The 27,470-nt window shown below is 44.1% G+C and overlaps 2 protein-coding genes across 6 annotated transcripts in view; one reads left to right on the forward strand and one right to left on the reverse strand.

Annotated features, from left to right (window-relative positions):
* Positions 1-6,651, forward strand: part of Colq (collagen like tail subunit of asymmetric acetylcholinesterase) — a 61,485-nt gene extending 54,834 nt beyond the window's left edge. For 4 of the 5 annotated variants that reach the window (XM_026402045.2, XM_026402050.2, XM_026402049.2 and 1 more), the window contains 2 exons: positions 1,085-1,187; positions 3,735-6,651. In XM_026402045.2, coding sequence (XP_026257830.1) covers positions 1,085-1,187; positions 3,735-3,804 — 173 coding nt within the window. In that variant the 3' untranslated portion in view covers positions 3,805-6,651. The remainder of the gene's footprint in view (positions 1-1,084; positions 1,188-3,734) is intronic. The other variant, XM_026402048.2, reaches the window with a different exon arrangement.
* Positions 6,652-13,658: 7,007 nt separating this feature from the next.
* On the reverse strand, positions 13,659-27,342 carry Eaf1 (ELL associated factor 1). The gene is made up of 6 exons (XM_026402020.2): positions 27,139-27,342; positions 24,808-24,902; positions 22,372-22,508; positions 20,583-20,803; positions 18,744-18,977; positions 13,659-16,840 (listed from the first exon to the last, which is right to left on the reverse strand). Exons 1-6 carry the CDS (start codon positions 27,239-27,241, stop codon positions 16,794-16,796), a joined length of 837 nt encoding a protein of 278 aa, XP_026257805.2. The 5' UTR covers positions 27,242-27,342; the 3' UTR covers positions 13,659-16,793.
* Positions 27,343-27,470: the final 128 nt, after the last annotated feature.

The following is a 27,470-nucleotide window of genomic DNA, read 5'->3' on the forward strand; positions in this document are numbered from 1 at the left end:
TCAAGGTCTTGCTCCCAGAGAGGACTTCCTTGCCCCGGGCTTTCTCCCAATATTACTCCTTGGCAAAAAACACAAAAAGATAAAGGTACAGCTGGGCGTGGTGGTGCAGGTCTGGTATCCCAGCAGCTGGGGAGTCTGAGGCAGGAGGATCGTGAGTTCAAAGCCAGCCTCAGCAAAAGCGAGGCCCTAAGCAACTCAGTGAGACTCTGTCTCTAAATAAAATACAAAACAGGGCTGGAGATGGGGCTCAGTGGTTAAGCACCCCTGGGTTCAATCCTTGGTACCAAAAAATAAAAAAATAAAATAAAAATAAAGGTGGTGGTCTTTCACTTTGTATGCAGAAGTGAGAGGTCCTGGGGAGTCAGCCATGGGTTTAAAAGAGGATCCCTTGCCTGGGCAGAGCTCCAGTAGGAAACTGGGCCATCCAGAGCCACTGCCAGGTTTATGGGATGGCCCTGAGCTTGGGAACTCTAGGGTTTTTTAAATTTATTTATTTATTTCACTTTATTTTTAAAAATCAAGCAATAAAATCAGGGTGTGAGGTAGCTAGCATGGTTTTCCAAGGCAGAACAGAGTTTGAACGCAGGTTCGGATTGCCCCTGGGCTCAGAGAGGAGGCCACACTCAGTGATGGCGGGCCACGTGTGGCTGTCAGCTTCATTTCCTCTGCTGAGAGGGGCATATGGTGCTGACAGTTCAAACCTTAAGAGATTCTGTGAGTCGAGGTATGCGTGGGTTATCTGGATGCCGTAAACCTTCACTGAATCCCTTCAAGACTTGGTTTGCTTGGGGACAGACCTGGGGCGTGAGGATGCAAAGTTGTGGTCCTGGCCCTCAGGAAGCTCAGGGGAGGGACGACAGCATAGAGTGGTGAAGGTGCACCCAGGGGTGGGTACAGAGGAGGGGAGGCTGCCAGTCTCTCCTTGTGGCTGCACTGTGTCCTGACAACCCCAGGATTTGCCTGGCGTCCCTTCTGCCTCTGAACAGATTGGTTCTCAAGCCCTTGCAGTGCTCTGGGGGGACCTTTGAGGCAAGCCTGTCACACCCTGCCCCTTCTCAGGGCTGCACTTCCTGTGTCCCCTCAGGTTGTCACCGGGCCTACTGTGGAGATGGTCACCGGCACGAGGGCGTGGAGGACTGTGACGGCTCCGACTTTGGCTACCTGACATGCGAGACCTATCTCCCTGGGTAGGGAAGGCTTTACCGTGGTTTTGTTTGTTTTTACAGGAAATTGAACCCAGGGACACTTGGGACACTGAGCTACATCCCCCTAACCCCTTTTAATGTTTTATTTAGAGACAGTTGCTTAGGCCCTCACTAAGTTGCTGGGCCTGGCTTTGAATTTGCAATCCTCCTGCCTCAGCCTCCCGAGCTGCTGGGATTACAGGCCTGCACCTCCGCACCTGGCTTTATGTGCTGTTAAGACAACCTTCCTCCTGCCTCGACCTCCCCTCCTTCACCCACCTTTCCTTCACACATATTTTTTGAGTGCCTCTCATGTTTCTGGTCCTTTCTAGGCATGGAGGTGGGGCAATGAATAACACAGCACATGGTCCCAACTCACCTGGAGCTTTCTGTTCATTGGGGAGACAGGCCATCAGCACCCAATGTGCCTGCTTCCTCTCAGTCAGAGCAGCCTGCAGGCCCCTGAAGCTGAGCCAGGGCGGACACAGTCACCAGCTCTATCCTGGGTCCAGAGGGAAGCAGAATCCCTAAGTCAGCTGGTAATCCCTGGTGGTTACCATGGCCACATGCATCTCCTGGGCAGTGGCCTTGGAGGGAAGCCCAAAGGAAGGTAGAAATGCCAGGGGATTTCCAAGCATCTACTTATCCATACAACCTAAATTCCCTGGAATAACCTGCCTTTGGAGGCAGGCCTTAGCACCCAAGTGAGATCAGGCCAACATTGATATCTAATTTTGCTAATTCATGGCACCTCCTAGAAAATATTCCCTTCAAGGACCCTAATCATTATTTCTGAGACTCTCCATCGGTTTTTCTCAACGCTCAGTACAAGTGCGTTAGTGTCTTGGCCTCTACGTTGACATCTCCCAAGCCACCTGAGGGCCACTGGCCCTGTGAGGTGCTGATTCCCTGTCCAGAATGTAGCCTTCTGGTGCAGAACCAGAGCTGTAGAAAGTTCTAGAGAAAATAGAGAGACCATTCCCTCCCACCCAATCCACGTTCTGGTCTTCCCTGTGCTCCAGAGTGGATCCACTTGTTCCTTAGGTTTCTTAGATCCCTTATGAATCCGATCTCTTCAGCTTTTACCTCCAATCCTTTTCATCTAATAGGTTTGGACTCAGGCCCTCAGCAGGGCTGGGGAACAGACACCATGTCTGTCTCTCTATTGCCTCCGTTCTTCTCTCTTCCAAGGGGGTCTCCTCAACACCACCCTCCAAACACATACCAGCATAGTCAACCAGGTTAGCGGAATTACACACCTATAGTCACCCCGAATCTGCAAGCCTTAGCCAGGACCCTACTGTGAATATGTTTCTGTGTGCATATTGTCTTCCTGAAGCAAGGAAAACTCCTAATAGGCACCTGCCAGAGAGTTGGCAGGGCTGAGCTATTTGATGGCTCCATGGAGACAATTAAGTGTAGACAATCAGGCGGCACATGATGACACAACGCCTGTAATCCCAAAGGCTGGGAAGGCAGATGCAAGAGGATCGCGAGTTCAAAGCCAGTCTCAGCAACTCATCAAGGCCTGGTCTCTAAATAAAATGTAAAAAAGGGCTGTGGATGTGGCTCAGTGGTTAAGCACCCCTGGGTTCAATTCCTGGTACCCTCCTCCACAAAAAAAAAAAAAAAAATGCAGACTTTCAGACATAGAGTTCAGGTGGAGCAGAGTCCAGGGCACTGTGGCTATTCCCTTCACCCCAGAAGCCTCAGAGGGATGGTTCTGAATGTATGTATCATGTATAAGACAATGTGTTGGGATCATCACTTGGTTTTACAGAGGTATAGACTGCCTTGTCTAATATGGCATCCCTCAAAAATGTGGCTATTCAAGTGTAAAATAATTAGAATTAGGCCGGGGGGGGGGGGGGGGGCGTGGTGGTGCATGCCTGTAATCCCAGCAGCTTGGGAGGCTGAAGCAGGAGGATCTCAAGTTCAAAGCCAGCCTCAGCAACTTAGTGAGGCGCTAAGCAACTCAGTGAGACCCTGACTCTAAACAAAATACAAAGTAGGGCTGGGGATGTGGCTCAGTGGTTGAGTGCCCCTGAATTCAATCCCCAGTAAAAATAAAATAAAGGGCTGAGTATGTGGTTCAGTGGTTAAGCACCTCTGGGGTCAATCCCTGGTACCAAATTAAGTTTTAAATTCAGTTTGGTCACAGTAGCCATCTCTTAAGAACTCAATAGCCACATCTGGCCTGTGCAGGTGTTTTGGACGTGTGCATCTTCACTACCATGGGCCTCATGAATGGCACTGGGACCCCTTCAGGACTTGAGGATGCTTGTCCTGCCACCCTAGTTGCTCAGATGAGGCTCAAGGCAAAAAAAAAAAAAAAAAAGCCCAGAGACCCGATTCAACTCCTCCAATCCCTGCAACCCAAACAAAAATGGAAATATTTTCATAGAAACCCTGGCCTTTGGTACAGTGGCAGAAAGAGCTACTTTTTGAGGTAGCCTTCTAGAACAGGGCTTTGCTCTCAGAGCTGGGCAGGAGGAGCTTGCCTGCCCACTGTCCCGTGTCTGCCTTGACCTGTGTCTTTGCCTCCCTCAGGTCATATGGAGACCTGCGGTGCACCCAGTACTGTTACATCGACTCCACACCCTGCCGCTACTTCACATGAGGAACAGGTGGGCTGTAGCCCATGGAACTGGCAGCAGCTTCCTCAACCCTCGTCAAGCTGGCCTTGCGCTCTCCTGGGCCAGTGTCCACCAACCTTTGGGTGACAAAAACAAGGATGAATTCTCGCTGCTAAGACGTGCTTTTGACTCTGTCTGACTGGAAGAATTTAGGACCACTGCATCCTGTCTTAATCCAAAGTACCGGAAAACCTTCGACATGCCCACCCTGGGAACTGTTCCCTGTCTCTACCATCTGGCCTAAGAGCCAGCTAAAATGCCCTTTCCTCTTCTGGATTGTCGTTGTCGCAGGCCGTGGACTTGGCTTAGCACTGTTAGACACGTGTAAACCTGCGGGGCTGTTTTAGTTTGTTGGGAGCTGATGTGGGAAATCTAGTGTATAGGCTTCTCTGTCTCTTGGACCTCCAGACACGCAGGTGTTCTTACCTGAGAACCACACAGCAGAGAAGTGGACATGTTCTCTCAATATGGCTCACAGCTTTGGACCCCGCCAGGGACTCTTCATCTGGTCAGAGGACAACCCGGCTTCATGTGGAAATGGCTCCCCCAGGAAGAGACCCAACTGTGAAAAAGCACTGAGAATGCCACAAAACCCATGCTCACCTTTGCACCGCCCACTCAGGAAAGGACCCCTGAGCAGAGGGTGGAGGCTCAGCTGAGTCACTTGCCTGCAAACAACAGCAGAGGAGTGGCCTCTCGATTCTTGATGTTTCCCACAGCGGGATTCTTAGAGTTGCCAAATCCCTGCCGCCATCTTGATCTTGTGGCTTTCTGTACTTTGACCTCTGTCTTGCAAGGAGTGCCCCTCACTTCCATTTCCTGTTCAGGAGACTCACTCCGTAAGTCCACACACCTGGGAAGATGTTGGTCTTTCCGTGTCCTTAGGCACATACAGTCCTGGCCTTCCCCATCTAGGGTCCCACTGCAAGGACACTCTCAGCAGACTGTTTCTATCCTAAGGTGCATCTCCTCACTTCCTGATGACTCTTGGGGTTTCCTTTTGTAACTGCATTGTGCACATCCTTGTCCTCCTGTCTGTGTGCCTGCACTCTTCACTTTTCTATAGAATCCTTAGTCCTGCCTGTCTGTGAGCCGCTTCTCATGGCCGTCTTTCCTGAGGAGAGCTTGGGTTTATCAGGGAAAGACTTCACCAAGATTTCCCCTATTATTTCCAGAAAGAGGGACACACCCCACACTCTGAGCTTTTGTACAAAGCTTTTCAATGAACCTGAGTCTTAAGGACTCAGCAAGCAGAAACTGTGACCCAGCAGGTCATCTGGGTGGTCTGTGGTGACATTATCCCAAAGATGGTGTCTTCCAAGGCAGGAGCATTGATCAGCTAGTTCCCTGGGTCTCTGGGACAAGTCTTGGGGGTGGGGAGGAGGGGGAATGTTGCTTGCATGGACATCCTGGGACTTCCAGATGAAAGATCAAGAAATAAAGGCATGACGGGTGTGGTGGCACATGTTGGTAATCCCAGCAAGTCAGGAGGCTGAGACAGGAGGATCACAAGTTTGAGACCAGACTCAGCAATTTAGCAAGGCCCTAAGCAACTTAGACCCTGTCTCAAATTTAAAATTAAAAGGGCTGGGGATGTGGCTCAGTGGTTGAACCCCTGGGTTCAATCCCCGGTGCCCAAAACAGCAACAATAATAATTTTTAAAAAAATAAAAATAATAAAAAATAAAAAAAGAAAGAAAGAAAAAGCAAAGAAAGAAAGCAAGCGGATTTCTCACCATGGCTCACTCTTCCTTGGGAGGATGAGGCCAGCATTTCAATATGGCTGGCTAGAATGAGGAGCCCTAACTCAGTTGTGCTTCCTGGATTCTACGGAAGGTTCTGGAATATGAAAGCATTCCAGCTTCCTCATGCTCAACAGGAGGAGGTAGTAGGACCTGCCAAAGGTCACAGAGTCCAGTCTTGCTAGCCCAGGCTTCTCTCTAACCTTGCTTTAGGACCTTGTTTGACATGGGTGGAGATCTAGAACTACCCCGAGATCTGGCCAAGAGGGACCCTGCCCTGGGTCCCATACCTTGGAGGGCAGCACTCCTACCTTTTTCTGACCTGACCCTCCCCAGGGGGTGGGGAATCCATGGGGCCAAGGTGACACCCCCCCCTAGAGCTGGCACACCCATCCTAGAGCATGCTCTCCAGGTTCCCAGGAAAACACAATTCCCTGCCCAAGATGTCCTGAGCCTGCACCCGCCTCCTCCTGAGTGTGGCCAGGGCACACCTCTAAGACCGAGGAGTGGCCAAAGAAAAGCCATTCATAAGGATTAGATGGAGGTTGGGGTTTCCATGGGTGCACATGAAGCCGCTCTCAATGTGGATGGGCGAGGGAGGTCAGGCTGGGGCCTGGCCCCTGCTTTCCTAGTGCTTTCATGGTGCCAGGGACTCTGTAGAATCTAAATAGGCCATATACATGGTCTTTATGAAAGTATATTTGTTGAGGTAAACAGAACAAATTTAAATAATTGTTTGATTATAATGTGAATATTTAGGTATTTGGAATACAGGTGTTCATTTCGCTCTTCTCTGGAACCCAAAATATTAGGGGTGGGCCTATCTCCAGTTATTTCAAGGGAGGGTTTTTGAAAGTCTCAGGACAAAAAAAGTATTCAAAATTACATGTTTAGCTGAGTGCGGTGGCGTACACCTGTAATCCCAGTGGCTCAGGAGGCTGAGACAGGAGGATTGTGAGTTCAAAGCCAGCCCCAGAAACTTAGAGAGTCCCTAAGCAACTAGCGAGACCCTGTCTCTAAATAAAATATAAAAAAGGGGCTGGGGATGTGGCTCAGTGGTTAAGTACCCCTTGGTTCAATCCCTGGAACCCCCCCCCAAAAAAATTACATGTTTAAAAATGTATGTAATAATAGTAATTCAGTGCCTTTGGCATTCTGAAATGGAAAAATGAGAGAGATCACAGGAGACAGGTGGCCCCCACCAGCCTGTCCTTGAAATGCTAACTCAGTGATGGAGGAAATAGGTTCCCCTTGAACAGAAATAAGTGCATCACAAAGGGGCACTTGTAAATAGGCTAGGCATTCAAGAGCTCACCTGTGCCAGCTAAATGTTTCCCAAGATAACTTTGGGTACATTACACCTCATAGCTTAAATTTCCACACCTGAAAGAGACTTTAGAAAAGTTCTTCCAACTCTTAATGGCTAATGAATTTGGACTCCACCCTCTAGCTCTGACAGGGTAATCCCTAGGAGTGGTGATGGACCCCTGTTATGGTTTAGATGTAGTGCTCCTCAAAAGCTCGTGTGTGAGACAATGCAAGAAAATTTGGAGGAGAAATGATTGGGTCATCGCCTTAACCTAATCACTAAATTGATCCTGATGGAATTAACGGAGTGGGAACTGGAGGCGTGTGGGGTGTGGCCGGAGGAAGTGGTTCATTGGGGGTCTGGCTTTGGGGTATGTACTTGTATCTGGCCAATGGAATCTCTCTCTCAGTTTTGTCTGATCACCATGTGAGCTGCTTCCCCATGCCACACTCTTCTGCCATGATGTCCTTCCTCATCTCGAGCCCCAAAGAATGGAGCCGGCTGTCCATAGACTGAGACCTCTGAAACTGTGAGCCCTCTAATAAACTCTTCCTCCTTTACAATCATTCTGGTCAGGTCCTTGAGTCCCAGTGGCCCAAAAAAAAGCTGACTAAAATACCCCTCCAGGCTGAGCCTGTTACATAAAATGGCTGAAAATGTAGGACGGTCTCCAGAGAAGTGGTCAGGAACCAAATGAGGCCATGCCAGGGTAGTATTGATGGGCTCATACAACTTAAAAGCCCAGTGAGAGGTGGAGATCAGCATGGTTCAATGAAGGCTCCCATTTCATGGCCCTGCTGTCTTCAAGGCTTTTTGGATCTCTTCTATTCATCTGATCCTTCGTGTGTGGTCATGGGCTGACTATGGCAATTTCAAGAGTACGTCTGAACCCTACGATAACCGCAGAAAACCCCTATTCCATTGGTTCTCAAGAAATTCTTTTCCAGAAGTTCCTAGTAAATCTTGCCTTGCGCTTCCTTGGCCTGTTTTGGTTCTCATGCTCATTTTCTGAATTGGCAGGAAAACGTACCTGCTGATGGAATTACAGCTAGGTTCTGGAACCCATGGCACCCAAGGTTATAATTTCTCTTAGCCTATCCACTGGAGATTCTGCAGAAGCAGAAGCTGCAAGGGGAAGGAATGATTACTGGACTGAATATTGGGGGCAAAAAGAAGGGAAGGGATGCTGAATATACATAATGTCCATTACGGCTGCGACCTGCATGGCTGAACCCCCAGAAACCCACGAGGGGCAATGGGAGATTAAGAAAAACAGGATCAGGTAGTAACCTGACCTCTGAAAACAGTGACCCAGAGCTGGCTCCATACATTTATTATATAGGTTTTATCATCAAAAGGTTATCTGTGAGAGAGTTTCTGCAAAGCAGGCAGGCTGGAGGTCACAGTGCTGATGAGACATTGTGATTATCTGGCTATGCTCAGAATCCTCTAACCCTGGGAGCCAGTGTCTGAGTTCAGAGTGACCACTGGTTGGCATTGCCATAGCAACTGGGCAATGTTAACCTGTACTTTTGCACAGGGAGAGCCTAGCCCCAGTGCACCACAACCATGAGGACACCTTGTTCCACATCCCTACATTAGAATGGTCGTCTCTGTTTTGCTTCTCCTTTTGGCAGGAATAAATGCTGAGGCCCTTGGGACACATATTTGGGAAGACTTCTCACACCCAGTAAGCTCATGATTAATTCTGACAGCTCCACTCAGAGAGGCTGACTCTCAGAGGGTGCCATAGGTCAAGAAAGGTGTGGTATCGCTAATAAAAAAGAAGATTCAAATACCACTTTCATGTTTGAAGCATGGTTCTGTTACTGACCCATAATTTAATTGTCTTGCAGAGTTAACTTCTCTGGGTATCTGTATTCTTATCTATAAACTAGGAGTCATAGTATCATATTCCAAGGTTATAATAAATTGCTGACACCTAGAAACTGTTTCGTAAGTGTTAGATTTTATCTGTGTCACTATTATATTTTAGTGGCTATGAATACCCGGGGATATTTTTCATTCCCTTTTGAAGCTACTTACATGAGCTCACTTTTTAAATTTTATTTCATTTTATTTTTTTGGTACTGGGGTTTTAACCTAAGGCTGCTTAACCACTGAGCCACATCCTCAGCCCTTTTTATATTTTATCTAGAGACAGGGTCTTGCTAAATTGCTTAGGGCCTTGCTAAGTTGCTGAGGCTGGGTTTGAACTCATGATCCCCCTGCCTCAGCCTCCCGAGCTGCTGGGATTACAGGCGTGCATCTCCATGCCTGGTTTAGCCCCTAATTCTTCAGGGACAATGAGGGCATAGCTTGCCTTATCACTCTCCCCCCTATCACCCCAGTTCTTCTAGATTGGGCTTTTGGTGTTCCAGCCCATAACAATATCATCCTCTACCATATGGCCCACCTGCATGCTACCCTCTATCCTTTATCACCTCAGATGGGTCACTGAAGGCAGAAATCACAGTCTTGGGTCATCACTTGGGGTTCACCAGTGGGGTCTAAGTGGCCCTCAGCCTTATGGGTCATTAGAATCATGTGGAAGGCCTGTCACATCACTGTCCACCGCCCCCCCCATCACCGTTTTTGCTTCAGTAGATCCAGGGTGGGGCCTGACAATTGGCATTTCTAACAAGATCCCCCAAAATGCTGATATTGCTTGATCCAGGATTATAATTTAAGAGCCACTGCTGAGGGGCAGATAGCTCATCTGGGAGCAAATGACAGATGAGATGGAAGGAACAAGGGACAAACCCTGGAGCTTTGGGTGGACAAAGCTTTTGATGCTTCTCCTTTAGAGCAGTGGAGACTATTGCCCCTTCCCTGGAATCTATTGGTCTGCTATGACCGATAGGATGTGACACTGTGTGACTTCCCAGATGTCTTGGATTTTTTGCTGCTGCGACTAAAAGAAAAAAAAAATTTAAGGAGGGAAAGTTTATTTGGGGGCTTGTGGTTTCAGAGGTCTCAGTCCATAGACAGCAGGCTCCATTCCCAAGGGCTCCAGGTGAGGCAGAACTTCATAGCTGAAGAGTGTGGCAGAGGGAAGTGGCTCACATCGTGATCAGGAAGCAGAGAGAGACTCCACTCTCCAGAGACAAATAGAGACCCCTATCTGCCCTCAGTTACCACTCAATCCCATCAGATGATTAATTCACTAATTGGGTTAAGGCTCTCATAACCCAATTATTTCTCTAAACCTTATATTATCTCACACATGAGCTTTTGGGGGACACCTCACATCCAAACCGTAACACCAGGCTAGGTCATAACAGGCCAAGAAGCTTCTCAGAACACCTGTTTCAGAGGAAGCCAGATGTAGGGAAGAAGGCCAGCTACCATGAGATGGCCAAGCTGGAGAGGTTATGTAGGCCGTGTGGCTAATGGTCCCAGAGGAGTTTATTTCTAACCATCCCCAACCAGGAGCCAGACACATGAATGAAATCAGCTTGGAGCCTTGAGTTCAACCCATCTGCCCACTGAGTACCAGAGTAACCTCCATTGAAGCCATAAGGAACAGAACTGCCTAACCAACCTGGGTCCCAGTTCTAACCAACTGATTCCATGTAATAGAATGCTCATTGTTTTAACCCACCAAGTTTTGGGGTACTTTGTTACTTAGTCATAGATAACTAGTATAGTGTTTGGGGCAAGAGAGGATAGGAGGGAAGCAAACTATGAACAGCAAATAGAGGGAAGGGCCTAGAGAAACCATTGGCTTGCATTTGGCGCCATCTGCAGGAACCATGAGTAGAAATCTAACACCCACTGGGACTTTCCATCAGTGCCAGAGCTGGGAGGTCCTTTGGAGATCCAACCTCCAAGAATTCTCCCTGAGCAATGGGAAAGAGATATGGGGCATGTAGACACCGCAAATTGGTTGCATTAATAGCCCAATTCTTCTCACTTCCACATTTTAAGAAGGAAAGGTTTATTTGGGGGCTTTCAAATGCACGTGCAATCTCCCTACAGAAAGTGAACAGCTGTGACAGAAATCTCAGTTTCTGCAGAGAAAAAGGTTAGTTTTGCCAACTGATGCATTCAAATTAGATTACCCTGGGATCCTCTTGAAAAGCAGATTTTCGTTCTAGATCTAGGATGGGTCCTAAGGTTCTGCATTTCTAATAAGTTCCAGGTGACACACTGCTGGTCCCACCACATGGTGACTAGCAAGGGTTTAGATTAAAGTGAGGCAGTGCTACATTGTTGTTGATTTTAAAAATCATTTAAAATAAATACACAGCAAATCTTTTTCTAACCTTCCCAAGTTTCTGCTGTCATGTCCTCATCTTAGTGAGATTGGAGCAATCTCATTCCTGCACAAACCAGAATATTCTTGGGGCAGCTGGTTCTGCCTCCTGGAAAAGAGTATGACTTCCTTTTTGTCTTATTGTAAAGGCTGCTGTCTGCACCAGTGTCTAAGTTTTTACTTCTTGCTGCCCTTGAAGGAGTTTCTCGTACCTTTGCAGCAAGCTCTGTTCCACATTTGGATAGGCATAAATTTGAATTTCTTTTCTCAGTCTCTGCTACCTGATGAGAAAAGATTTATCCAATGCAAGTAAGTGGTCCATTTTCCCTACCACACCCCATTCACCCAGGAATCTCAATGGCTCTGTTTATTCCCTCATTTGATGTAATGCCAATTCCATTAAAATTAAATTTACCCCTAAACAAACAAACAAAAATGCACATACAACTTCTTCCAACAATCAGGGGAAGGGGGTGTGTTTCCCATCCCTCAATTCTGAACTTGGCCCCATGGCTTGTTTTGGTCAATTACATGTCAGTGATTGCAGTCAAGATGAGAACATAGCTAAGCCCAGTCTAAATTGCAATCTACCAACTTGTGAGCAAAATAAATGCTTATTTTGTGTTTTGGGAAGGTCTGTGACATACCATTTTGGCAGCAATAGTTAAGCAGGGATAAAGCTCCTCATGTAATCGATATCCACTACCACTTTCTCACTGAGATGGTCTATTTGCACCTGCAAGCATGGGTACCAATGCAGGACAAGTAGTAGAAGTTCTGCTCCTAAACTATTTTCTTAATTCATAATTTTATTCCGTCCAAACTCACTGAGCACCCATTGGAGACATCATAGAAAATTTAAAAATATGGTCAGTGAAGCTCTCTAGTATGGGTTTTTCTTTGGTGGAATACTTTTTTTTTTTTTTTTTTTCTGTTGATAATGGTATATTGCTCCCAACCAGGAGTTTACAGTCAAGCAGGAGAGTCAAGACCACAAGGCAGATTTGGGTACCGTTGAAGCATAAGTGTAGAATCAAATCTGGAGGGCAGGCTCACTCCCGGCTGTATGTCAACTGGAGGCCCAGAGAGAGAGAGAGAGAGACAGACAGAGACAGAAAAAAATGACATTCCAGGTAGAAGGAATTTGGTGTACTAAACTGCCTAGAGAATAAGCTAGGATTCAGTTTAACTCTCTCCTGTCTGGTTCTCAGACCCCAACCTAAGCCTGATTTTCCAGACTGAGTAAAGTGGCCTTAGATGCCATGTGGCTTGCTAAAGTTACCCTTCAGTTTTGAACTTCATACTTTTTCTTGTTAATTTTTTTATTTTTTATTTAATACACAAATAAATTTATACATATTATGGGGCACTAAATTATTAGAATAAATTAAGCAAACTCTTAGAATAAATTAAATTAATTGGTAAAGACAGAACCTTGGTCACCTAGGCTGTTAAGCTTGGTCATGCTTGAATCTCATAGCTATAAGAAGCTGCATCCTCAAGTTTATATCAAGGCCCACACCACAGCCAGTGGTGATGCAGGAGAAAACAGGAGTCTGTCCCATGGGGGTGCAGGTCTCTGCCTGGTGCTGGGGCAGTTTTAAGTGCCATCTGTGAGCCTGGTAATAGCTGAGATGCCTGAGGTTGCAGGATCAGTGGTGGAGGTAGTCCTTTGGCCACCAAGGGTGCTGTTAATCTGGGTGGCACTTGAGTCTCATAGCCAGAGACCTGCATGGTCTTAGGAAGGCAGGTGATCTCCAGGCTCACTCAAGCTGGAACTGCTGAGGCCTAATCTTGGATATATACTGCAGACCACAGTTCCCTGCCTAAAGATCCTAAAGCTAATCCAGAGCTCAGATAAAACCGTTACCTTTCATGGCTTTTCCCTAGCAGATGGGAGTCCAGCTCAGGGCTCTGTTGCCTGAAGTTGGGAATGGGATGATGGAGACGATCTCTGCCACCTAGCCTAAAGCAGTTCCCCCAATTCAGCTCACAGGTTTTGGCCTGGTGGTAAGGGTCACAGGGCCTTGCCCAGCATTGAGCTTCACAATGATGGGCCTAGTGCTGGGTTTCAAGAGCAGAGCCTGAATTTAATTTTCTCTCCCACCCCCAAGCAAGAGGCAATGGGAGTGACCTGGGCAGCTTTTCCTTTCCTGTCTTCTTCAATGGTCTTTTTGTTTTGTTAAACTAAAAGCAGGCACTATGGTCTGATTTTCTTGGCTCTTATGCTAATAGTGTAGTGCATTGTTCAACTTGGTATGGGTGGGGAAAGACTGCAGAAGGATCTTCCTCAATCACCATCCAACTCTGGCCCCCTGAACTTCATGCCTTTTAAAAACTGAAGTTCATCCTTCAGTTAAATGCCACACTTTTAAAAAATGAAAGTGTATTCATATTCACCAAATTAAAAAGGAATCAATTTAGCCAACTAGGCTTTAAGTACAAAGAATTCTTAAAAGAACCTTATATTACTTATTCTATGAAGGAAACAAAAAACACGAAGACATTATGTATATTGCTTACCTTCATTTTTTATTTAAATATAGTGATCTTTTAATAGAATAAACAAAAAACTCTATACAGCAAATATTTTACATAAATGTAAACATGCATGTCTATTTCATAATTAAGCAAAATGAATTTTTAGGCACAAGATTTTAAAAATCATGAAAGAATGAGACATGAACCCAAGACAGAAACAACAGAAGCAACAAAAAGACACATTTCATAACACTTCAATTGGTCTTGTCTTCCAACCTATTGGTTAAGGCCTGAGTTTCAGAAATCCTACTTTTCTTGCCAAATGGAAATATCCAGTTTGGCTGTACCAAATATATATCCACAAAACAGACAAATAATTATTTTTCAAAATAATGTAATAAATACCTCTCTCTCTCTCTCTCTCACACACACACACACACATACAAACACACACACACACACACACACTCACTCTCTCTCTCTCTCTCTCTCTCTCTCTCTCTCTGCTGAACCAGGCTGTCTAATAGGGAAGTAAAAATTTGGGAATTTTCAAGTCTTCCTACCACTGAAGCAAACCACATAGAAAAAATAATTCTGTTACAGAAATAAAATGATGAGTGGCATTATTAGAAATCTCTAGTTCATTTGTATTATGTTTCCCCAAATCACGTTTTTACTAAGGCTTGCCATGGCTCCTCAGACACTCCAGACTTCATCTTTCTACCCTGCCTAAATGACCCACAGCAGAGACGCTGCATTAAGAGGCAACTTAACAATTCAGTTAAGAGACTTCAGCACGGGCACTGTATGGTCAGCTTAGTCCAAATGCCTGGAACGTTCTCTCCTGGGCTTTACTGCTTAGCCTTCTCTGCCTCCTCCCCGACCAGGCTTACACACCAGAATAGCCTGTGATGACAGTCCCTGATTTTAAGGAGCTCACACCAACCAGAGTTCAAGCAAGAGAAAGGTCAGTTTGTGCACATAGGGTACTTCATAGGGGTATGAAATGAGTAGAGGAAGAGTCCATGAAGATGGTACCTACAGAGCCTCAGAAGTGGAGTCTGGAGTGAGGACGAGGAGCAGGAGAGAGAGGAGGCACAAAGACAGAAGAAAAATCCAATTTGGCTAGCAGAAGGATATTTGTGATAATTCATCTGTGAGAACACGTTTCTAGAAAAGAAAAGATTCCTTATTCTGGTGGGGAAAGTTGAGTTGGGGTGGGGAGTATAATGGAAGAACAGAAGCACTGAAGGCTTTGCACAGGGAACAAAACCCAGAGCCACAATGAAGAATTCCCATGCATACTGGGTGGACAGATGACATAGGAGAGTGCATGAAGCTCAGAAAGCGTCACTCATCAAGCCCAGTGCCACATGCAAGTATTTCCTATAGAAACAAGTATCAACCTAACATGCCAAAAACCATTTCTGACTACAGAAATCAAGGCTTTTGGAGAAAAAAACAGGGGAGGGGGTGCTTAAATAGATATTCTTCATTCAAGTTCCTAGAACCTGCCCCAGTCTGAGCAAGTTAAAAGCAGTGACACAATTCCCACATCCAGGAACAATTCAAGTCTCCCAAACCTGACCTTAGCCTTCCCTGAGCTGTCATCTGCAAGTAATTATAAAGCAATTATCAGTTCACTATAGATAAGTTCCTACCCTGGTGCGGGCGTGCTTCTGGGGAACAGCTCCTATCCCACCCCCAGCTGCCTGGAGTCACTATGTGGATGAAATAACTGACCTACAAGGTACAACTCTGACCAAAGAGGTCATCTGTGTAGAGGAACCCAAGGAAGGAAAATCATTAATGTCTCGATGCCTACTGAAACAAAACAGACAAAAACTTCTGAGGACACAGCCACTAAGACGATACAGATGGATTGCTCCAAACGTATCACTAGATGGTTTACCACACATTCACTCAACATGGAACATTTACTAGCGACCAGTTTCCAGCAACAACAGATTCAATTGGAAACTGCACACTGTCAAAGGCAATCTTGTGACTTTCTTCTGGTTTTATATAAAAAATACAAGTCAGTCTGGAAGTCAGGCACAAACAGTGGTACAAAAGCATTAAACAAAAAAACCTTATCAAAGAATGTGCTCATTCCATATTGCAGAACTCCTATCTAGGCTCTGGTTTCTGAAAACTTCCTGCTGGTTTGTGTGTTTGGAGAGGTTTCTTCACTACGCCTCTCTTCCACTCCTACCCCCCACACCTGTCAAAAACCACCAAATGAAGATCACCTAAGATGGAACACACGGAACAAAAAGCCTCGATCCTACCTAGTCCCGTGCGTCAGCACCACGGCTGCTGGTTTGATCTGCTCACTCAGCCTGGCGTATTTAAGGACTGTCTGGATCTGAATTCAAGCTAGAAATACCCAGTGCTTTTGTCTTTTGGAATCCAATAAAAGTGCCAATGTACATCTAAAAGTTCCACGTGTAAGCATCTCTTGATTCCACTAAGTGAAATTCAGGGAGGGAGCAGTGAGAAAACCCTGGACTGGGCCTGGACACTGGCCCTGGCCAGCTGTGCTTTCCTTTCCTAGCCTGTAAATGAGGGGACTGTGCTGGCAGATCTCAAGGTTCCCCGCCCAGCTGACACCCGAGGACTCCACTCAAGTCCACTTCTACATGGGCTTGTCAGGCTGGGTCAGACAAGCTTCCTTACCACTTAGTGTCAACAATTTAAAGTGGTTTTGCCATATTTCTATGATTTCTATGCATGTTTCTATGATGCAGTTTGAGGTTTCCCTTCCTCCTGTTCCTCCAGATTGTTTCATTTCACTGATGCAGACCACTAGGCCGAACGGATGGCTATGGAGGGTTAAAACCAATTCACTGGCCTGGTGAAGACAGCGCCTTTGAGTAACCCAGGCCAGGGCACATCTGTCTGTTTTTCATTAACAATGTTAACCAAATAGAAATATAATCCTGTTAGTTCTTCTATAGATCTACTTAAACTTTGAAATAAGAGATTGTTCAAAAATTACATGAGAAAATCACCCATCACCACTAAGTTAAAGACTTGAATATCCGAGAGCGCCAGAACCTCCAACTCCTACTACAGGCACTGATCCACGACATGTTCCTCCTGGCAATGGACTCCATGCAGAAGCAGCCGGGTCTTGCAGCAGGTTCGTGCACCAGAAAGTAGATTTTGAAAGATCCGGTGCTAGTCATCACTGTCACTGCCAGACTCGCTCAACTGCAAGTCATTTCCTACAGAAAGGAAAGAATAAACCTTAACAAAGACTTCCCCGCAGTTCATTAGTGGACTGCCTCGGCTATTACACTACCATAAAACCTTGCTAATTCAACTTAACCCATTTTGTTCTGTTGTCTCAGATGTGGAACATGCACAAAAACTTAAAATACAGCATACAAGATGTGATTATATAACAACAAGGAGAATTATAACAATTATTATATCAGTCAATATAATGCTAATTAATATTATTAATATAAGACTACAGTATGATTCCCAGACTATTTTAATACACCTGTGTCAATTTCATTGAAATATACATAGAACTAAAAGCTTGGGGCTTAATGAGTTAATCAGGGAGGAAAATCAATTTGGCTAACAGAAAAAACTGGTATAATCAACATTTCCAAAGAAATGCTATTTTGGTATCCGCAAAGCCCAGCAGTACTCCTCATTAGAATAGAACAAGGGAGAAGTAGGCCAGACAGCTTTGAAATGTGTTAATACATGACAAGAAACTAAGATCCCTTTGCTGGCATTGTTCACATTAAGTTGTTTCACATAAGCTAAGAAAACACCAAGTGAGGCTTCCATTGTGGAAGCTGAATGCTGTTTACACAGTTGTATGCTAATCCAATGTCCCCTCTGATACACCTCTGTCCAAGACACTCATCTTACTTTAAACCTTGAATGTGAACTAAAAGCTTTACAAAGCCCCAGATTGTTACTTGGTATGCAAAATTTAGAATTCAGGAGTGACTCAACATTTCATGTTAATATAACAGGAATACATATAATAGCACCCCAGCTGGTACCACTTGGATTAAAAAACAAAAGTGAACCTCTATTTCTGGAAGGCTAATTTCTAGGCCAATTCTTCTCAAAATCTGTTCAGAGGACTCTGGAGTCCCTAGAATCCTTTCAGGGCAACTGGCCCCGAGGCCTTCCTTTTCTAACTCCCTGCCTGTGTGAAGCCAGATTTTCTTCATATAGTTCAACTTATGTTGAAGATAGGGCACATCTGACAATGTACTGAGACATTTCTGGTTGACACAGTAGGGAGAGATTGGTTCTGTCATCTAGTGGGCAGAGGTTGGGGATGCTCTTACACATCCTACAAAATATAGAACAGCCCCACAACAAAAAAGATTTATCCAGTCCAAAATTTCCATAGTCCCCAGATTGAGATTATCTTTGCCTAGTTGAGGTTAATGAGGTTAGCTTCCCCACCGAAGCTAAAAGACCTTTCAACTTCAAAGGAGAAGGAGAACCAAGAAATGAATATTCATCAGGATTCCAAAGAGAGAAGCATTTTTGTTCTTGCTTTCCTGCTTTACTTTAGTATCATGCATTAGAAGCCACCCAAGCCAGGTGTGGAACATGCACCTGTAATCCAAGCAACCTGGGAGGCCAAGGCAGAAGGATCACAAGTTGGAGGCCACCCTGGCAATTTAGCGAGGCCCTGGGGATACAGCTCAGTAGCAGAGCACTTGCCTAGCATGCACAATTCCCCCAGAAGAAGAATAAGGAAAAAAACCCAACCAAACATCACAATATCCTTCTTTTCCCTCTTGCCAAAGCTAGTAGGTTTCTAAACACAGGCAATGAATTCTTTTTTATAAAAGACTTGGATAGTGTGGTGGCAGGTTGTCTCTTAAACCTGGTATATGCAAAAACAAAGAACCCATTTATTCATATTTCAGGATTTCCCAGAATTCACAAAACCTAATTTGTGATAGTAGAAAATGGAAAACACAAATAGCAGATTTTTAGTTTTGTGCCTGTCTTTTACTGTTTGGTAACACACTTCTTTCTGCTCCAAATTATCTTTGCAAGATCCTCTTCTGGTCTTAAAGGCCTTCAGGTTTACAGATTCTGCTGGCCCGGTCTCAGCCACTGAAGGGAGAATGCACTTACTGAGGGTGTTCATGAGCTGGTTGCTTCCTTGTGGCCGGCTGGTTCCATTGGCGACAGCAGGCCTGCTGTTGTACGGCTGCTGGTGTGAAGGCTGAGGAGGAGAGGCTGGGCCATTGTCCTCGCCTCCGCTACTGGAGCTGTCGTCATCACTTCCTGAGGAGCTCTCAGAGTCTGAGGAGCTGCTGCCACTGCTGCTGCTCATCTGCTCAATGATGTCGACCTCAGCCCTCAGCTCTGCAATAACATGAACGACAGGGTCAGCACAGCAACAGCTCTCAAGGCAGAGCTCCAAAGCCTCCATAAACAGTGACCTAGCGAAATGGCAGCAGGAAGGAACACACCAGAACAACTCCTGCTTCTCAACTCCTTAAAAACATACAAACAAAATTATCCAAACTGAAACAAACAAACAAACAAAATACCTAAGCTGTTTGCAGACAGACAAAAAAATTGCTGAATTCAACCAAAACAAACAAAAAGCAGACTGCTTCAGAATAATGACCATTCTGTATAGGAAACAAATTAAATCTATTATTTATTTACTTTAAAAAAAGGATTATGAATTATGATTCTTATTTGGGTGAAATCCCAAATAAGAGAAATATTGTGTTAAAGGGCTGGAAAAATATTTGACTAGGAGCTGGAAGGTCCGAGTGCTTATTTTGGATCTACCTTCCAACAGAAAGACCCAAGAGGAAGTCAATGAATTTTCCAAGTCACTCTGGAAACATGAAAGCCAGACAACCGCTGAGGTCCTTTCCAAGTCTTGCAGGAAGAACCATGGCAAGTGAAGAATCACAGCAGAATACCATTCCTCTTCTTCGCTCTTACATATAGGAACAAAGACCATGCCTGTCAGGTTTTGCATTTTTCACAGATGTAAGGAAGGAAAACTGTGTTTTACCTAGCCATTCGATGTCTAGGGATACATGGAGAATGATGACAGATTTTCCCGTCCAAACATACAATGTGGCCTTAAATGGCTATGGCTCCTTTAAGCATAACACAACAACTAACCATTCACCATCTTATTCCTATTCAACTTTGTAGTGGAAATTTCCACAACAGCATTCTAATATCAATGAGAGAGGAAAAAAAAAATCAAGAGGTATAACAACTGCACAGCGCAGAGAGTGACTTTATGTGCTAAAACGCAGCATTTCTATAGGTTGGGAAAGGCAAATTTCCAAAACAATACTTTATCTTTCCCTGTCTTCTACTATTGTGGATTTTATTTTGTTTTGTGAAAACTTACAAATGTGAAATAAAATACTTAGCCTCGTAACCTCTAACAGTCTGGAGGAGCAGACTACATAATGGGAGAAAACCGAGGTAACCGTGTCTCGGTTTGCAGTGGGAGAGCCTAGCCAAACCTCTTTCTAGACCTGAATCCATTTCCACTGATCACATGGCCTCTTTCATATTTATACACTTTGTGTTAGCACAAAGCATTTGGTGATATTGTTTTAAATGGTCCTCTAACTTAGGTACATTAGTGTGGAGCTCAGAAACATTGCCACATTTGGTTTTCACCCCCAATATCTAAAACTTTCTCTCTCAAAAGCCTTAAAGGTATGCCATATGGAGCTTCAAATGGCAGTCATGTTTATTTAAAGTCTGAGCCTTTAAGAATGTTGCCAAGATAGTCACAAGTTGATAGTCATAAATAAACACTAGAGGGCCCTACCCAGCAGCTCTGGAGGAGTCAGCTTTGAAGAAAATCTTTTGATAATAGCAAATGTTTGGGCTGCCAGGTCAATACAGCAGCTCTGTGATCTCCTAAAGAACATGGACACCCTACTCCATGTTGCTCTCATGGCTCTAGAGAATGTTCTCTACCTCTTTTGATGTCATCCAGCTGAGGTTCAGGTGAGGGGTTATCCTTCAAGGGAGATGTTTTGGGTCCAGCTGGAGGCTTGGTTGGTGCTCTGAAAGACATGGGTGGCGGCGGAGGTGGTGGTGGTGGTGGTGGTGGTGGTGGCTGTGGTGGCTGTGATGGCTGTGGGGGACGAGAGGGCTGCTGTTCCATTCGGGCCTGGATTTTACTGCTCCCCTCAGCTCTAAAATGAGATAGACTTTAAATCAGATAGGCTAAAACAGCAGTTCTCAAATTTGTCCAGGTGACCAAATTCTTGGAAGTCTCTGCAAAACCCCACGCCCTTTCCAGACCACTGCAAAATACTGCTATTTGTCATTTGGTCATGAGAACTACTCACTAAAGAACTGAGTGTCTACCACATTCCAGTACTATACTGTGTGTCAAAAATAGAGAGTTTTTTTTTTTTTTTAGTAGACTTGTTGCCCTCAAGGAGATCACATTTTACAGCAATGATAAAAAAAACATTTACACTACAATGTGATTATGAGATTCCATCTTACTCTTTGACTTGTTTGCAATACACAGTTATCATGAATTCAGGAGTTCCTGAATAAACTACCTCTTAAAATACTGGCCAGTGTACAAATTTTTCCATTATCTATTTACTGCTTGCCCACCGTGTCACAGAGTTCTACCCCAAACAAAGAAAATTCTACCCATTAACAATTTCTTTTATGCTTCTTAAACTTTAGCACATGATCACCTGGAGATTTCTGCAGAGTCTGACCTTAGGTAGGTCTTGAGATTCTGCCTAACAAGTACCCAGGTGATCTGATGCTGCTAGTCCCCAGATCACTCTGAGTAGAAAGGAAACAGAGGACCACACCAGATACTGGAAGAGTAACAGAGCACCTGTTTCACTGCAGGCGATCATACAATACAGCAGCATGAGAAGGGTTGGGCTCTATGCCGGCTGCCCAGTGTGATCCTCGGCTGTAGCTGTCCAATTTAGGGAACTCACAGCCTCTAATCCTCAGTCTTGTCATGTGTTTTTGAGGGTTTTTTTTGTTTGTTTGTTTTTTAAATATAATAGCACCTTTGTAAAATTTATTTGTAAAGATTTAATAATGCACATAAAGCATCCAAGCATTGTTTGTCTTGTGATAACCTCTCAATAAATGAGAGTCATTTTTATTGTTTTGTGGAATTGAGTGAATGAAGAAAAATAGTAAGTGGAGACAAACAGAAAAACATTAGATTGTAACACTGTCTTTAAAACTGAATTACTATATTATAATAATTACTGTATTACAATGTAATAAATAGAACCACTGGTTATTTATAGAATGAATTCTAATTTTCAAGTAAACTCTAACTGGTTTCATATAAGACATGGTGTGCCTGCTGAATGAACTATTAATGAAAGTTCACTATTCAAAAAAATAGGCAAAGTTTTATTTTGGCATTAGTCAACTCAACCATACCCTATAAAAAAGTAATGTTTTCAACCCCAATAAAATTATGCAATTATTTTTTCTTAATTATAAGTCTATAAATACAAATCTCATTCCTTACATAGATTATTAATAACAATCATGAGTTTGATAAAAATGGATTAATTATAAATTACTCCCTTAAAGCATTATTTCTTTTTATTGTATTTAAAGAAAATAAAAAATTTTATTGATTTGTGTAAGAAGACACAGGCAGAGTTGTGAACATTCCCATGTTCACATCTTCATAAAACTGGAATCCATACTACAAAGGTTTAGAAACATCATATAAAACTGTATCTGGTTTTTAACATACCTTGTTTTCTTGACCTGAATGCTGCTACTGAGTTTTTCCAGCACATATTCACCAGTGTCATGATTAATAATAAGTACACAGTCTTTCTGATAAGGCCGTTTGTTCCCCTTGAACACAGTCATTGGTGGTGTGGATCCCTATTTGCCACAAAAGTATAAGATGATCAAGCTAAGCACACCAATTATGAATATCAAAACTGACATTATAAATGACTATCTCATCAAATCTTTTATCAGAGCTACTCAAAAAGGCAGAACTGATTTCTATTTTAATTCCTTCTGGTTTCCTATATAAAAATAAAAGAGAAATAATCCAGCAAGAATCTGTGACCTTACAACTGGCTCTAGGTAATTAAGAAATGCAGTATAATTTTTTTTTAATATGTAACTAAGGGGTTGAGAAAATGTTACAAAGAATAGTAAAGTTCTATATAGAAAAAGAAATTAACCATAATAGGTCTAAGTAAAACCTGAATAGTAAAACTAGTGAGTGCTCTCTAAATTTCTTAACTGGAGAGTCCAGGGCTTTCCATCATGTCCATAACCAACAGAGCCTTCTTGAGGGCAGCTCATTACCCTCAGGAAGCACAGCCTGCTAGTCATCTGCCTAAGCCCTTCAATAACTCTCCTGTCACCCTTAGGCCAAAGGACAAAAATCTTCCAGCCAGCCATCAGGCCTTGCACCACCCAACCCTGGACTGTGTGTGCTTCAGAGCACTTCTCTCGGATCCTCAAGCTCATTCCTGCCTCAGGCTTTAACAAGCTTCTGCTGGCTACATCCTCTCCCACCCCCAATATTGGAAATTGAACCTATGGGTGCTCTACTACTGAATTTTATTTACTTACTTATTTATTGAGATAAGGTCTGCTAGGTCAGCAGGCTGGCCTTGGATTTGTGAACCACCTGCTTCAGCCTTCAAGTAGCTGGGATGCCAGGTGTACACCATGGTACATACAGCCCGCTCTGTGTGTCTGTATGTGTCTGTGTGTGTGTGTGTGTTTATTATTTTTTATACCAGGGATTGAACTCAGGGGTGCTTAACCAGGGAGCCACATCCCCAGCCCCTTTTATATTTTATGTAGAGACAGGGTCTCACTAAGTTGCTTAGGGTCTTGCTAAACTGCTGAGTCTGGCTTTGTACTTGCAATCCTCCTGTCTCAGCCACTGGGATTATAGGCATGTGCCACAGTGTCCAACTTTGCCTGCTATATTTGGAATCTCCTTTGAAGTTACTCTACATTCAGATTGAGTTCAAGGGTAATTTCCTTAAGAAAGCCTTCCCTGGTTTTCTAAAATGCATGTTTTTTTTTTTTTTAAATTTAAATTCTAGACCACAAGTTCCATAAGAACAAGAAATGGGCCTTATTGCTCAAAGTTACGTTCTTCAAGCCTCAGTAGTCACTCGATTAATATTTGTTGCTAATAGGATTTAATGCCTTGCTTTGAATCAAAAACTGTTTGGCTCTTTGACTTCTTATTCATACTAAAAAAAAAAAACTTAGAGTTAGAAGGAACCTTAGGGACAATTTATCTATCCCTTTCATTTTACAGTTGGGAAACTAAGGTCCAAAGGGAGATGATGTAACCTGACACAGACAGCAAATAATGAAATAGCTCTTTGAATGGGAAGATAATTTTTCCTTAGCACAAAGGTTTCCAGGTGCCTGTCCAGAGACTTTTTATTCTATCAGTAGCCACCAAGAATTTACTATGCTTCAGGACAGAGCTGTTAAGTTCAATGACACATGTTTACAAAGAGCATCTTGTAATCAGAAGAGGATTTTTTTTTTTTTTTTTTTTTTTGCTTATTTGTTTGGTCTGGGGACTAGAGCCAGGGCTTGCTGCATGCTAAGAGCATGCTCCTCCACTGAGCTACATCCCCAGACCTCTTTTTTATTTTATCTTGAGACAAAGTCTTACAAGATTGCCTGGGCTGGTCTGAAATTTGCAATTCTTCTGCCTTAACCTCCAAGTAGCCGGGATTATAGGCGTGTACCAAAGCATATGGCTTCAGTGTAGTTTTTAACTGAGTTTTTCATCCTTAAATTGCCCACATGCTCCAAACCTTTGGTTTGCTCAGTATCTGATATGGCTATTTATCAGTAGGGCACTGGGGCTCTTCTCTTCAGAGCTGCTTAGGAGAAAAACTATGTACATTTAACAGAGGTGCTAGGTGTCCACATAGGAACCTCGCCTTCTTTGTAGCATATAGGGGGCAAGGGGAACTTGGGGAAAATGACGAACACTTTAACCAAGTGCCTGAGTAACTTGATTGAACTCTACCCCATCCCATGATTCAAAATTCCTTTTTTACTTATGTTGGCACTTTAGAAATCTAAAAGTTTTTACAGTTGGAAATTCAAATTGCAATATAATCATATACAAGGATTCACTGTGATGCTTTCGTTAAAACCAACAACAATGGGATAAACTTACAGGAATATGTGGCAATGTAATTGTGACTTCATCTCCTTTGCCAACCTGAAGCTCTCCTTCACAGGACGTGTCTATAGATGCTGGTTTAAAATCATCTAAAGATAAAGGAAAAGACCAGGTTATAAGAATAAGGGATTCCTGGACATTTTCATTTAAAAATTAATTTTTTTTTCTTCTTTTATTTTTTGAGGTACTGGGGATTGGACCCACAACCTTGCGCATGCTAGCCAAGCACTCTACCAAAGAGCTATTCCCCTAGTCCTTTTTTATTTTATTTTGAGACAAGGTCTTGCTAAGTTGCCTAGGCTGGCCTCAAATTTGTGATTTTCCTGCCTCAGCCTCCTTAGTCACTGGGATTACAGATGTGAACCACCACCTGCTCAGCTAAGAATTAAAATTTTTATTACATACATGGAAAGCAAAAATCATTTAGAATTCTTTAAAAACCATTTTATTATGGAAAACTTCACTTTGCAAAAATAGAAAAGTACAATAAACCCACAAGTACCTTCATTCTGCTTCAATAATTACTATCTCAGAGACAATTCCATATACTTTTGCTCCAACCCCCATATGATTATATTGGGCAGGGGGTAAAGGGGCCTAAACCATTTCCTTCTCCCAAGGGACAGTTGAAAACCAATGCCTCATCATCCACAATAAGGTGTTTTATTAGGGTAATGAAGATCAAAAGCAATGAAGCATATAAAAAAAATACTTGATTGTAAATCCTATATGAAAAAGGCCACAGCATCATAAAAGCTAATTCCATTTTGCATAGAAGCTGTCAGAATTTGCCACACTTGCTGGACACGGCAGTACACCCCTGTAATCCCAGTGACTCGGAAGGCTGAGAGGGGAAGACTGCAGATTCACAGCCAGCCTCAACAACTTAGTGAGGCTGTAAACCTAGTGAGACTGTCTCAAAAGAAAAAAGAACAAAAAGGGGGGGGGCTGGGGATGTGGCTCACTGGATAAGTGCCCTTGGGTACAGTAACTTGTAACAACAACAACAAAAAAAATTTACTACACTCAATTCCATAACTTCTGTAGATATTCAGACCAGATAGATGGTTGGGCTGTATTTCCAAAGGTTATCCTGCTGATGTTTCTGAATCGCAGTTAAAGCACAACCCAAATAGCCATCTTACTTCACCTTTAACCCACAATTGCATCAAACTGCAAGCCAGGAGTGTACATGAACATTTCCCTTCATTGGAGGAATAGATCAACTTAGCAAACTCAGGAAATGAAGGTTTAATCACATTCCCAATATCCTCTTCTCTTTGAAAGGGCTGAATCTGCTATCAGTAAGAAGCACAGAAATGGCACAGCAAGAGGCCACACAAAAGATGGAACTTCATTTTCTAACACACCCTCTTCCTATGTGTTGAGTCACATCTATTAGTTCCTCTGATGAAAACAAGCCTCAACCAATGTTAGCACTACAGGAAACCAGAAGCATGTGAATCACAGGGGGATGCTCAGTCAGCCAATTCCTAACAGCCAAATCTTCACCCAGGACAGAATATAAGTACCCCTTCTCAACAGTCTATAATCACAGAGAAGAAGGTCCAGCATAATGACTATTTCCACATTCTTTATGTCTGCTCTATTCTGTTTCCAAACATAGATCCAACCTTAACCTATGCCAGGTTCACAAATTCTAATTTTATTCTTCTCCACAAGGGACCTGGTCCAGAAACCAGAGTGGTGCGGGTGACCTCAAAAGACATCAGTTTAAAGGCACGAAAAGGCGTGGAAGTCGGGGGTGGCACGACGGATCTGACAGGGCGCAGAAAGGATGCAGATTCCTTGGTTGAAGTGGAGACACAGCAAAGTGTCAGGGTGACTAAAACCAAGACAGAAGAGGGTGGGAAAGCTGAAGAAAGCAGAGAACAGAATGAAACTGAAAGAAGCAAATGAGGCTTACAGCAAACGAGAAATCTTTTAAATATGCAGCCCCCCACCACCACCACCACCATCACCTCTAGGATAATAGAAAGGGAAAAGGATTCGAGGGAGAAGTTCGGTTTGGGAGTTGGGTCTAGAGGATGAAACAAGAAAGAGGCCAGTAACCTTCGGGGTTCATGTTTAGGATTATAAGGTAAATGAACATTTGGGAGTGACGAAAGATTTTTGTTCCGGAGGAGTAATCCAGAAAAGAAAAGAAAAAAGAAAAAGAATGAAAGGAGCAAATCGGGGTCCCAGAGGATCTAGGGTAAAAGAGGGGGGAACTGACGCTGGCAGGGAAGTCCCTGGACCCCGGAGGGCCGAAGGAAGAAAGGAGGGAGCCGAGGATGGCATGTGGCGACTGGTGTGCTGACTTACAGCGGATGGTGTGGAAGGAGGCCCGTGGCCGCTTTTCGAAGCTCTCCCCGAGCCGCAGGCAATGCTCCTCGCGATCCAGCAGCGGGTTCGCGGTCCCGTTCATGGCCCCGCACCAGCCTCGCGCCCAGATCGGTTCTTTCTTGGCGCGGCCCCAGCACGAGCTCCCGGCACTGGTGCCCGGGAGGACGGTGCTCCCGGAACACAGCTCCGGAGCGCACGGACAGCCAAGCCGCCGCCCACCTGGGACCGGAAACGAGTCTCTGTGTCGGGACCCGGGAAGACTCTGAGGAAGCAAAGCCGCAGGACTTCCGGCGTTTGGTAGGTACTTCCGG

Source organism: Urocitellus parryii, chromosome 3, assembly GCF_045843805.1.
Source record: "Urocitellus parryii isolate mUroPar1 chromosome 3, mUroPar1.hap1, whole genome shotgun sequence".
NCBI lineage: Eukaryota > Metazoa > Chordata > Mammalia > Rodentia > Sciuridae > Urocitellus > Urocitellus parryii.